The sequence below is a fragment of the Lissotriton helveticus genome, chromosome 7 (genome assembly GCF_964261635.1).
Source record: "Lissotriton helveticus chromosome 7, aLisHel1.1, whole genome shotgun sequence".
Lineage (NCBI taxonomy): Eukaryota > Metazoa > Chordata > Amphibia > Caudata > Salamandridae > Lissotriton > Lissotriton helveticus.
In genome coordinates this window covers 1,537,784,343-1,537,797,595 of record NC_136068.1, presented here as the reverse complement: position 1 = coordinate 1,537,797,595, position 13,253 = coordinate 1,537,784,343, and the positions used below count along the sequence as shown (strand labels likewise).

The window sequence follows — 13,253 nt, the reverse complement described above, 5'->3', positions numbered from 1 at the left end:
TTCTTTGCTTCAAAATGTAAAGCCCCGAGCTCATTTGAGAAGACACCAGGGCTTCGTGTCATCGAGCTTGTGTAATATATTTTCTCCACTGCTTCTTTCCTTTCATACTGAGCAAACCCATCTCTGTAGGATTGTTCAAGTTTGTGGTTCGCACAGATCTACTTTCTCTTCATTTCGCTGAGTGTTTAGAGTACTCAGTCAGTTTAGAGATGAGCGGAGCAGGGAAGGTGCTCTTTCCTCATCTTTAATCAGTGTCACTCCTCTCTTCTGCCCAGACAGTGATGCGGGTAGGAAAGGTGCCTGTTCCTCGTCTTTAAGCAGCGTCACTCCTCTCTTCTGCCCAGACAGTGAGGCGGGGCAGGAAAGGTGCCCTTTCCTCGTCTTTTAGCAGCTTCACTCCTCTCTTCTGCCCAGACAGCGAGGCGGTGCAGGAAAGGGGCCCTTTCCTCGTCTGTAAGCACCGTCACTCCTCTGTTCTGCACAGACAGTGAGGCGGGCAGGAAAAGTGCCCGTTCCTCGTCTTTAAGCAGCGTCACTTCTCTCTTCTGCCCAGACGGCGGGGCAGGAAAGGTGCCCGTTCCTCATCTTTAAGCAGCGTCACTCCTCTCTTCTGTCCAGACAGTGAGGCGGGGCAGGAAAGGCGCCCGTTCCTCGCCTTTAAGCAGCGTCACTCCTCTCTTCTGCCCAGACAGTGATGCGGGTAGGAAAGGTGCCTGTTCCTCGTCTTTAAGCAGCGTCACTCCTCTCTTCTGCCCAGACAGTGAGGCGGGGCAGGAAAGGTGCCCGTTCCTCGTCTTTAAGCAGCGTCACTCCTCTCTTCTGCCCAGACGGCGGGGCAGGAAAGGTGCCAGTGACTCCTCATTAAGAAGCGTCACTCCTCTCTTTGCCCAGACAGTGAGTCGGGGCAGGAAAGGTGCCGTTTCCTCTTCTTTAACCCCGTCCACGCTCAGCTCAGCTCGTCATGAGGTACACCTCTCGTACACTCATGACGAGCTGAGCTCGTCATGAACCGCGGGATTCCTCGATTCTCAGCGCACAGCGGGAAAACGTGCCGCGCGCATGCGGTTAAGCAGCGTCACTCCTCTGTTCTGCCCAGACAGTGAGGCGGGCAGGAAAAGTGCCCGTTCCTCGTCTTTAAGCAGCGTCACTTTTCTCTTCTGCCCAGACGGCGGGGCAGGAAAGGTGCCCGTTCCTCATCTTTAAGCAGCGTCACTCCTCTCTTCTGTCCAGACAGTGAGGCGGGGCAGGAAAGGCGCCCGTTCCTCGCCTTTAAGCAGCGTCACTCCTCTCTTCTGCCCAGACAGTGATGCGGGTAGGAAAGGTGCCTGTTCCTCGTCTTTAAGCAGCGTCACTCCTCTCTTCTGCCCAGACAGTGAGGCGGGGCAGGAAAGGTGCCCGTTCCTCGTCTTTAAGCAGCGTCACTCCTCTCTTCTGCCCAGACGGCGGGGCAGGAATGGTGCCAGTGACTCCTCATTAAGAAGAGTCACTCCTCTCTTTGCCCAGACAGTGAGTCGGGGCAGGAAAGGTGCCGTTTCCTCTTCTTTAACCCCGTCCACGCTCAGCTCAGCTCGTCATGAGGTACACCTCTCGTACACTCATGACGAGCTGAGCTCGTCATGAACCGCGGGATTCCTCGATTCTCAGCGCACAGCGGGAAAACGTGCCGCGCGCATGCGGTTAAGCAGCGTCACTCCTCTGTTCTGCACAGACAATGAGGCGGGCAGGAAAGGTGCCCGTTCCTCGTCTTTAAGCAGCGTCACTCCTCTCTTCTGCCCAGACGGCGGGGCAGGAAAGGTGCTCTTTCCTCGTCTTTAAGCAGCGTCACTCCTCTGTTCTGCACAGACAGTGAGGCGGGGCAGGAAAGGTGCCCGTTCCTCGTCTTTAAGCAGCGTCACTCCTCTGTTCTGCACAGACAGTGAGGCGGGGCAGGAAAGGTGCCCGTTCCTCGTCTTTAAGCAGCGTCACTCCTCTGTTCTGCCCAGACAGCGAGGCGGGCAGAAAAGGTGCCCGTTCCTCGTCTTTAAGCAGCGTCACTCCTCTGTTCTGCACAGACAGTGAGGCGGGGCAGGAAAGGTGCCCGTTCCTCGTCTTTAAGCAGCGTCACTCCTCTGTTCTGCACAGACAGTGAGGCGGGGCAGGAAAGGTGCCCGTTCCTCGTCTTTAAGCAGCGTCACTCCTCTGTTCTGCACAGACAGTGAGGCGGGGCAGGAAAGGTGCCCGTTCCTCGTCTTTAAGCAGCGTCACTCCTCTGTTCTGCACAGACAGTGAGGCGGGGCAGGAAAGGTGCCCGTTCCTCGTATTTAAGCAGCGTCACTCCTCTTCTGCCCAGACAGCGAGGAAGGGCAGGAAAGGTGCCCTTTCTTCCTTAAGCAGCGTTACTCCTCTTTTCTGCCCAGACAGTAAGGCTTTCGTTACGCGCAGCCTCCTAACTCCTGGGGACGGAATAAGGGTGTAAACGTTTTTATTCTTTCAGTACCAGTGGGCAGTTTCCCCACTCTATCGCAAGTACAAGTGTTTTTTACGTTCACACGAAGATTCACTTGCCGTAGTCAGTCGAAATCTCCGTGTAAAAGTGTGGGACGGAAAGGAGAATTACAGAGGGAAATGGATCAGCAATTTCTTCCCCTACGTCTTCGCCCTTCCGGTAATAACCCATTTCTTAATGTAACCCCCAGTTCCAAATCTTAATGGGTTTGATTTTTTCCACTGGAGTTATTGGTAGCCCTGTTATCGGTAACTCCGAGATTGTGGAAATACAAACTAATGTTCTGGGCTGCTTGTAATGTGGGTCTTTAGCAGAGTCTGACAAGCGAGGTATGAAAGCGGGTAGTAATGTTGCCAGTAACAGGTCGTTCCCAAAGATAGTTTCATTTACCCTGCTGGTTATCTTATTTGCATTGAGCTTTTCTCCACTGCTTGCTCCGATTTGGCGAAAGGGGTTTGTGTCTGTGTTTTAGGTTTGAGTGCTGTCTGTACCATGACATGTTCCTATATGTTTTTGGTCACCCTTATGCTTCTTTCATTTTAATACCCCCCAGGCAGTTCCTGTGGAGTTTCCGGCTGCCAGGAGAAGCCCAGAAAATTGACCGCATGATGGAGGCTTTTGCACAACGATACTGCCTGTGTAACCCAGGGGTTTTTCAATCCACAGGTAGGAAACAGCATATTTAGAATAAAACCAAAATATGTAGCTATCTTAACTGGAAATGAGTAACAAAACCAAACGTACTGTGGATTTGTGTATATGTGGTTGTATTAACACTGCAAATCTAGATCGGTGCAACTGAGTGCTGTACATAGATTGTGGCCAAGGGCAATAGTGTACTGGGATTGGACGAGGACGAGGTGGACCTTAAGGTGGCCTACGTAGGCAGCGTACTCTGGGAACCATTTTTATCAGTCATGGCCTAGATGCTGTTTAAGGAGCTAATTCTTCTGCTTATTTACAGAAGTTAAGTTGTCTGATGGTGTCAAATGCATTGCTCACAAATAAGACCCCTTGAAATATATCATCTTATTTCGTACCACTTAGTTTTTGTTTTGCATTTGCACGGAGAAACATTTATTTGTGTTATGGCATCAGTAAATTCTACCCATTCCGTACCGCTTCTCCACCCATTTTTTCATCACTTCCCATTCAGATGTAGAAACCACTCCTCATTTTTCTGGGCTTCGTGCCCTAGCCTTTCAAAAAGATTTCTGCTAATATAGTAATGTCCTTGCGTGGCTTTGGAAAGCTGTTCTGTCCTGCCTTTGTTTGTTTCTTGATATACCTGTGCCTTTTCCCCCCTTATGAGCCCAACAAGCCTGCCAGGACAAGTCTGCATCTTTCACGACCCTCCTGTAAGGTTGGGACATCAATACTTTACTCCTCAGCCAACGCTGGAAGTCTGGAGAAATGTGGTTAGTTAACTGGCTGAGGTTGCTAGATTCTGGTACCACTGAAATCCGCTTCCTAGCTGCTTCAGTTCCGGAAAGATCACTTAAAAAGCTTGGTTCAAAAGTCCCTTTGTTCAGAACCAGTAGCTAATGTCTACTGGATTTTACGTGCACGTTGTAGGTGCTCCCACCCCTAAATATCCTCGATGTGACCGGCTTTTCATTGCCTACAGGGTGCTTCCCTAAGAGTACAAAACCAAAGGGACTCCTAGAGTGTAGTAGTACACTAGCTAGCCACTGTCACCACCTTAAAGGCCATTTGGGCACCTTGAGTCAGATTTAACTTTGCCTGCTGAACCAGGTACTAGTTACCAGACAGTATCATTACATCAGCAACCTATGGATCCCCAGTAAGTTTCTTATAGAAACATGTTAGTCTGTCAGCAAGACTGCGTCCTTTTTGCTACTCAATTGCCAAGACTGGGTCCTGGTAGTTAGGGTGATCGGTTTATGGGCCACAAAGGAGTTTGCGGTCTGCAAATCCTTAAAACGTTATCCACAATCTTTATTCATTGACGCAGAGGTTCCAGACATATGAGTAAAAACGTGTCGCTTTGCATCCTCCTCTGTATACACTTTAATCCATTTGATTTGAAAACTTTTAGGCTTAACCGGCTTCCCTTCAAGTTTTCTCCAGCGGTTATCAATGAACATAGGCTCATAGTTAATCATATTCCTAGTGCATATGCGCTATAAATATTTGTGGGCTTGATTCTTGAGCCCAGAAGGTGCTTGAAATTCTGTTTTGTAATGTGCTTCCTAATGTCTTGTGTCATGCAGTTTACTACTGTATGAAATCACCTGCCACTGCTTCAGTTCCTCCAGAAAAGGCCTCACCTATGTCTCTGTATGTTTTCAGAGGTGCCCTGTTTCCTACCATCTTCCTTTGGGTAGATCATTATGTACTTGCAGATGTATGGTCTTCTAACCACATCTTCAAGATGGAACATTGTCTCTTCATACAGCTCAACCCTATGCTCCTTTTTTCTGCCTGTCGTACGGACTGCTGGTCCTAAAATGCCTCTTTTGCACTTGCGAGCATTTGTGCGTTCCATATTGTTTCTTTTTGAAGCGTTTGAATGTTTTTATCATAGTCCAACCTTATTCGATTGTGAAAGGACGTGCAGGCTGCCAGAGGGCATCAGTAAGCGAGAGAGCAGTATCCTGCTTGGGCACTGACTGAATCATTAATTTGAAGAATACTAGGAGAATTCGACATTGTGGTCATATATGTATATAAGAAGGAATTGTCGCCATTTCTAGAAGATTGACCTGTTGGAGATAATCTTGTTAAATGAAATGTAAACATGCTTTATTGCCATTTCAGTGAGAAAACACTTCACATTTCCCTTGGTTACAGAATGACGGGGAGAAATGGGGGTGGGAAGGGGAGCAGAAGTTCGTAAAACACTTTATCTCTGACAGTCTCATGGTTTTGCTTTTTAGACACCTGCTATGTTTTATCCTTTGCTGTCATCATGTTGAACACTAGTCTGCACAATCCCAATGTCCGTGACAAGCCAAGTGTGGAGAGGTTCATATCAATGAACCGCGGCATCAATGATGGTGGCGACCTTCCAGAAGAGCTTCTAAGGGTGAGCCTGAACATTTCCTAGAAGGAGGTGCATTTGGAATACTTTGTAAACAGTGCCCATAAATGCTCGTGAAAATTGCAGGGAATCAGCTAGGTAGTATGCATACAGAAAGTGGTGGAATCAAGAGCTCCATTTAATCTTCAGCAGCGCATCGGTGGTTGAGAGCAGATGGCCTCCTATTTTTGTGTAGCACGGTCTCCTTGCTCCACCGCATGAGGCAAGAATTTCCTTATGTTCTGGTCCTGGTCCAAACCCCTCACGGGAGATTGGCAGAGTAGGGTCTTAACTGGATTCCCCTCCAGTCTCCAGAAGGAAACAATAGTTTTGCTCCCTAGATGAGGGATGGGACCAGCACCCATCCCCTTAAATTCCGGCTGGGCCAAGGACTGTGACCCCCTCCTCAGAAAGGACAAGAGCGTGCGGGAGAGGGAGATATTTAAAATTTCGTCACACTCCTGGGCCCCTTGTTCCACAAGGGCTGGGGTGGGCCACTGGGTGTGATACTACTGTTATGCAGAGCCCAGAGTTCAAATACCAACTTTCATTTCAGTACAGTCAATGCATTAATGAAACTGAATCTGTGAAACACACCAGTCTGATCCCTCCAGTGAGATTCATTCCTTTAATTCAAAGACCATGGTTAAGCTTCCAGTATCCTGCGGACCTCGCTCCGCCTCCACAAGAGGTTCCTCCACCACATTCCTAGCATTACAGGCACCAATAACACCCACAGTGCAGCAAACAGTCTCTTCCCATACCTTTGCTGTCCTCAGAGCATCAATGTTTTGCAATAACATAAGTAGCTCCAGCTACTAAAGAGCTAAGTTGGAATCAGAAATTTCACTGAACCATTCGCCCAGAGCGATTTTGTTATTGTGTATATTATGAAATGGATACATCAGAATTGTAATTGAACTGCTGTTAGAACATGTTAGTATGCTACAGTTTTAGTGGGCAACACATCCTGTTCTATCACGTCCTCTTCGTCTGTAACAAAAGGGTAGTGGTCAAGGTGTGGTCATTAGGGAGTTGATTCTGCGACATGCAAGATGCATTTTAAATTTGTGACAGTGGAAGAACACACAAAATTAGATAACAGACTAATATGATAAGCTGTTTGTCCTACCGGCATTGTATAACTGGCCTGGAAACTGAAAACAAATTGGTGTCAGTAGTAATGGGACAGATAAAACCGTTTGGAATAGAAGAACAAACATTAGGAATTGCACACACTGTGACATAGCAGACTTCTAAATTTCAAGCAACTGTCTTGCATCTCCAGCACCTAGTGGTTCATTCTATGCTTATAAGCCATTCATTTTCATTCACGGCTGGTCTTCCTGCAGACATGCTCAGATTTGGTAAAGTAATTTGGACCTTTATGATGTGTACTGAGGGGCGAGTAGATTATCTCACAAATAGTTTCTTCACAATTACCCCCTCACACCAAGTCACACAAAATCTCTTAGCCTTACATGTATGCTACGTTTCCAATATTAGTAACAAGCAGAGTTACTCAAATTCGCCATCTATTCGTCTAGTTTTTGCAGTTAGATACAGCAAGACCGCAAACTTCCCAAATTGAGTCTTACACATAACTTTGAGTGTGTGCCCTACCTGGCATCAAAAGTGCCCAATGGAGGGAATGCTCAAGACACAACTTTTTTAAAGAGCCTTTAAATTCTAGAATTGTCCACCACCTGGTTGATAAGAAGTATAAATCCTCTGCAAATGATCCACCCTGCATCCGGGGACAGTTACCACTGGATTCACTAGTGGCCCATATTGCACACAAATGCTCAGGGCACAGGAGACTCTCTCAGGAGAGCAAACAGATTACGCAGGCAAAGTAGTAGCATTGAAGGTGGCTAGGGATGGGAGAATCACCAATTCTTTTGGCTAGCTCTTTAGATATGACACAGCACACTGGGATGAGGTACATTATCTCCTTAAACTCCTCTCAGAACAATATAGACAAGGGTGTGAGGAAAGTGTAGCAGAGGGAAGGACAATTTCCAACACCACTATTTGTTGGGCCCTCATTGCCGCTGACTCTGTGGCAAGGGGTATTAATACAAGCATATTTATTAGACAACAAGCCTGGGTATGTGTTGCTGGCTTCAAACCAGAAGTTCAACAACATTTGATCAACATGCCATTGAATGGCAAACATCTTTTTGATCTGCAAGTTGACCAAATGTTGGAGAAGCGAAACAAAACAAATAAAGACACAGCAAAACCCATGTGCGCGCTGCAACAGCAATACCAAAGGACTCCTTTCCGTTTCGAGCAGGTGCTAAAACCACCCTTCTGGACACCCTCTTCCTCATCTTGCCAGAGGCAGCAACAAAGCTACCATCAACAGACCGGCGCCAAAGGGATTTTCTATAGGTGTATATAGAAATATTAGTGGCTGGGTAAAGGAGGTACTGGGAAAGCAGCCTCTACTAACAAAGGGTGACTCCTCTCACCTTCCCCCGTTCATCTAACACCTGTTGGATAGGCTTCAATATTTCATAGCCCATTGGGAGTAAATCTCAACAGACAATAGTGTACTAGGGAAAAGAAAAACCAGGGTATTGCTTAACCTTTTCGACGTGGTGCAAATTCCGACACGGTGCGGCAGAATTTGACGCTTGCGCAGTTCGGACGGCCCTTGGCCTTCCGATGCACACGCCCACTGTAGCTTCAGACGGCTGGGGGCCGTCCCAACACATAGAAGAGGTTAAAACTCATTTCAGTACCCTCAGATATACAACCACACAAACGCACACTAAGTAGCGAACACCAACATCTGCTATGAGAAGAGGTTTAGGTGCGCTTTCACAAAGGCGTAATTCAGCCAGTGTCCCAAAAGCAGCAGCGCAAGGGAGTTTCCTCTGTCCTCATACCCAAAAAGGATGGCTCACTCAGACCCATCCTACACCTCCGGCAATTCAACAGATCCATCTTGTCAGATCATTTTTACTTGTTAACACCACAGGATGCAATACCTCTACTCTAACAAGGCATCCACATGTCGGCGCTAGATCTGAAGGCAGGACAATGATGGTACTCTGCAAAGGGTGGTGGGGCGGGTGGAAGATGCACGGGAGGGGGTGAGCGCTGGCTGGTGTTTAAATGTATAAAAATAAAAGAACTTACTTGAAGTCGCCGGGAGCTTCATGTTTCCTCTTTTCCTCCTGGTCCCGGCAGCCCCCTGGGAAAGACTCCCATCTAATTCCTGAGCTGCTCTCCTGCTAGGAGAGCAGTGCAGAGATTGGCCTGAGCGGGCTGAAAAGACTCCAGCCTGGCTGTTCAATGCAGCCGGGCTGGAGAAACCTAAGTGCGCGTGTGTGTTTGGTTGGCCTGAGATGGCTGGCCAAACACATATTGTATTGTAATTGCATTTATTTAGCGCTTATTACCCCTGACGAGGCGTTGAAGCGCTTTTTCGGCGAGTAGCATGTAACTCCGTGACCCATAAAGGTTTAGTGTTGAATTAGTATAGTGAAATGTGAAAGTAATTTTAGTGGTGAATAGGTTAGTCAGTTATTTGGATTCGGAAGGATAGCAGAAAGATAGAAGAGGATAAAAAAGGTTTGTATTTATATAGTGCTTTTTTTTAGCGAGTACCCTGCTATTCCGGAAACCCCTAAATATGCGCACTTAGGGATTCCTCCCGTTTCCCGCCCCTCCCTGCACAAGCTGGCTTTGAGCCGGCAAATAAAAAATAAAACTGTGCTAGAACAGTTTTATTTTTCATTTGCTGCCTCTGAACCAGGCAGTGGGGCGACGCTCCTCCGTGATTGTAACTCTGCCCTATTAGAAATGTTTGTCGGCGCACACGAGAAACTCCCCGACATGATCCACAAATCAGACACCCTGATCCCAAACAGCTGAATCTCTTGATGTGGCATCATGAAGTCTTTATTTAAGCTCAAGGATTTTAATAGATTTGTGATGCTAGGCTGCGAGGTAGGAAAGGTTTGTCTACTATTGTATCGCAAAATACATAGATCCTCTTACTCCTGTTGTTCAGGATATCATTAATTCATTTATAAAAGGCAGAATTAACTAATACTTTTTAGAAATTTGGCTTCTGGTTGGCAAATGTATGCACCCTGTCCAAGCAGAAGTCACAATGCTAGTCAGGGTAAGCTAGTTGCACACAAAATAATAACCTGTGCTCACCCTCTAGTAGTTTGGCACAGAGCAGTCCGTCTTACCTAAGAGGCAATGTGTAAAGATTTCAAAAGAATAAATGCAGTAAAGCACTTAGGAGCAAGTATCGCTAAAAGATTCTTTTAGGTCGTGCTGGACTGGGAAAGTGTAACCCGACCTCGCAGAAGCACTGGCTGACTACAGGACTCACACAGACCCCGGTGAATAAAGTACCTTTCTTGGTCGCAAGCATTGAGATGCGTTGATCTTCTCCGCGCAGTGAACGTGATGCATCAGTTACGAAGACGGGTGCTGGAGTCAAGAGGTGTTGAGCGATATGCTGGATTCTGCCATGCAGTTGAGGGGATTTGTCTATTTCACCAAGCTATGGTGATACGATGTCTAATGCGTCAATCTCTGGAGGCAAAGCACTGGTTGCAAGTGCCGGTTTTACTCCTGCAACAGGGTCAATGCGCCAATTCTTTTACACACATACAGGAGATGCGTTCAAATCTGTGTTGCAAGTATCTGGGCCACTTCAAGTGAGCCAGGCACAGGAGCAGGGATAGAGACTGATATCCCAGAGTCTCCAGCAACAGGAGGCAAGCCAACAAGCCCTTGGAGATCACTTGGTGGAAAGGCAGAGTAGAAGATCAGCAGGCAGCAAGGCAACAAAAGAGAAAAGCAGGTCTTCTAAAGTCTGCAGTCAAAAGACGAGTTATTTAAGCAGCACAGCAGTCTTCTGATGGAGCTTCAGTCCAAGATCCAGAAGTGTCTGATTGTAGTGGGTCAGGCCCAGTACTTCTACCCAAAAGTGCCTGTGATGTGGAGGTGACTTCAAAGGAGCTCTCTGAAGTGCACAGGTCCCCCTTTCAGCCCAGTCCTGTCTGCTAGGCTATCTATGTGGGGAGGGGGGGGGGGGGGGGGTAAATCAGCCCTCTGTGTGGGGACAGGACACTACCTATTCAATGCAAGTGTTACCCACTCCCTTCCATCCTGCCAGGCAAGGCCATCAGAATGTAGATGTTTGTAGATGGGTACTTAGACACACCTATTCTTTCTGTGTTATGGCTGTCTAGAGGAAATGCACTAAGTGTAGCTGCCACCCTCCCCAGACGTGTATTGGAGACATCCTGTCTGGCACACAGGTCAGTACGTGCAGAAACAAGGAAACCCTACTCACTTGGAGCCTGGTTATAAAGTTTTAAGAAAACAACAACGGCTCCTGTGGATAAATATATATCTTTTAGTGTGAAGCATAATGGCAATGTGGGTGGTATGTGGGATGTCAAAGTAAGAAGCTGTATATACACTTGGTGAATCTGACCATCAATTCGCATAGTTTATGTAAATATACGTAAACAATTTTTACAAAGCATCTGCAATATTACATACATACAAATAATAACAGTGATGGTGTGTCCCAAGTGAATATGTAGGAAAGCGAACCTATACTACTAAAGTGAGAAGTAATAGTGTAAAGAAAACAGGAGGTTTCTAGTTTACATTTGGTTTCATTGAAAAGATGCGACCTAGTTACGTATAAACAATCGATATACAATAGTTGGAGAGTGTAAGCAACTATTGTGCACGGTCTGTCTCTTTTTAGCTGTCTACGACGTTTCGACCCATAATGGATGTCTGGTCTCCTCAGGACTGGTCAGTATGGGGACCCCTATGAAGCGTGATTAGGACATGTTAGCTAGTGGGCCAGCAAGGGAGGTAGAAACTATAATGTAGTCAGGCAGTGTCGTAAAGAGCTGTGTATTGGTGTACCTGCAGGGGGCTTGCGCTGCTCAGTATCGACAATTTGGTGACACCGTGAGGTATAAGTGAAAGCCAGTAAAAACTTACAGGGATCCCAGCCGGGACCTGTAGGGAGTTTAATAAAGAAATCATTGTATAGGACTCTTATCTCGAGGTAATTGTAATTAGACATGAAAAATTTGCAAAATTTAGGGCATGTATAAGCAGGCAAGCGTATGTAAATTATTGGTCCGTAGGACCCGTGGTACATTCAAACTGGTAAATTGCTGGAGAGGCACGAGACTGTAAAATGGATGCAAATGGGGAGAAGGAATGAAGACCATGCATCCGTAGTGAATCATAGATATGAAATGAACTATTAGTAATTCTCACCAAGATGCACATGAGGGCGCTCCCTGTATAGATTAGTCTGATAAAATGGTTAGAAGGATTCCTCCCGATTTTGGTGAATCAAACCAGACGGTGTTGGCGCTGTGGATAAGAGTCTAAAATTAGTCTCATCATAGTTAACTGAGAGGGATTAGTTGAAACATGAGAACAAAGACCTATGCTCTCGTCTAGCACGATCGCATACCTGTAGTATAGCGCTGTATTCGTGGACGGTCTCTATGGCGTGTCCTCTCCTGTTGGTGCGATGACAAAGAATGTCTCGCACCTAGTGGCGTTGTATACAGCCATCTTGTGGGGGCTGGTAAGTAGATAACAGAGCGCCGTAGCGATCCCCGTATCTGTGATCACAGGTCCATGTAATCATGGAAAAGGCCAACAGACTAGAAGGTGCTTTGTGGGCAATGCACAAAACTGTAGGGTATCGTTTATATGTTGCCAGGCATTTATCGGTGCATTACTGGGTATAAGAGGACCGTAAGCAATGTTGCGGCAAGGAGCTATTGAAGGAGAAATTGTTTGGAAAGTATTAAGTGATGGCGTGAGTAGCGTGAACTAGATGCTGCAAATCACTATGTAGTTATTTGAGCTGGGTGTTCAAGCATGAAACTTCACATCTGTATAATCAGCCATAATTCTTATAGCGTCGACAACATAATAGCATTTAAACATTTAAAGGATCATGTGGTCCTCTAAGGCATTACGGTGATCGAGAAGAGATGCTGTACCATTGCATACATTAATACAGTCAATGATCATGATTTAGTCTTTATGCACCGTTATTTTACCACCAATAAACCTACAGTGATAACAACAAGGTAAAAATTGCAAGATCCTGTGGTACTGCAAGGCGAACCAATATTAACCATTACTTATATAGTGACGACAATGTAGTAGCGTCTAAAGGATCATGTGGTCCTATAAGGCAATCTGATAGCTGCCATTACTCATGTAGTGATTATAACCTGGTTACATTTGGAAAATCCTACTGTCCTGTACGGCAGTCTCATAAACACACAGGCATATTGTACATTTGTAAACAGCGCCATCATAGACTATAGTAGATGTATGTTCGTAAACAGCGCTATCACAGTTGATGTGCATACTATAGTCATTACGCGCTATAGTTCCAGAACAGAACGCCTTGCTGTGTTATTATACTGTGAATATACTATGTGAACCTAATAGGTCAGGGATCTGACAGCCAGGTTTGAACTGTCAGATGGGGTATAGTCATGCCAAATTAAATTTAAGGTGCTAGTGAAGTAACAAAACCCCGCCACTCCTCTGCGGAGTTGAGCCCCTCTGTGATTGAGTTGGTGCGTTCAATCCAGCGACACAAGTCTTTGGAGTATTTGAGAAAGGTCACCTCCCCTGACTGGGATCTGGACTTTGTCTATAACCTGCCTCCTAAGCTCATCT

General features: G+C 46.4%; 1 protein-coding gene across 1 annotated transcript in view; it reads left to right on the top strand.

Annotated features, from left to right (window-relative positions):
* The window catches only part of CYTH2 (cytohesin 2), a 273,336-nt gene that overhangs the window by 214,726 nt on the left and 45,357 nt on the right, over positions 1–13,253 (top strand). The window contains exons 6-7 of the mRNA XM_078654983.1: positions 3,039–3,151; positions 5,386–5,534. Of these exons, the coding sequence (XP_078511109.1) occupies positions 3,039–3,151; positions 5,386–5,534 (262 nt within the window). The remainder of the gene's footprint in view (positions 1–3,038; positions 3,152–5,385; positions 5,535–13,253) is intronic.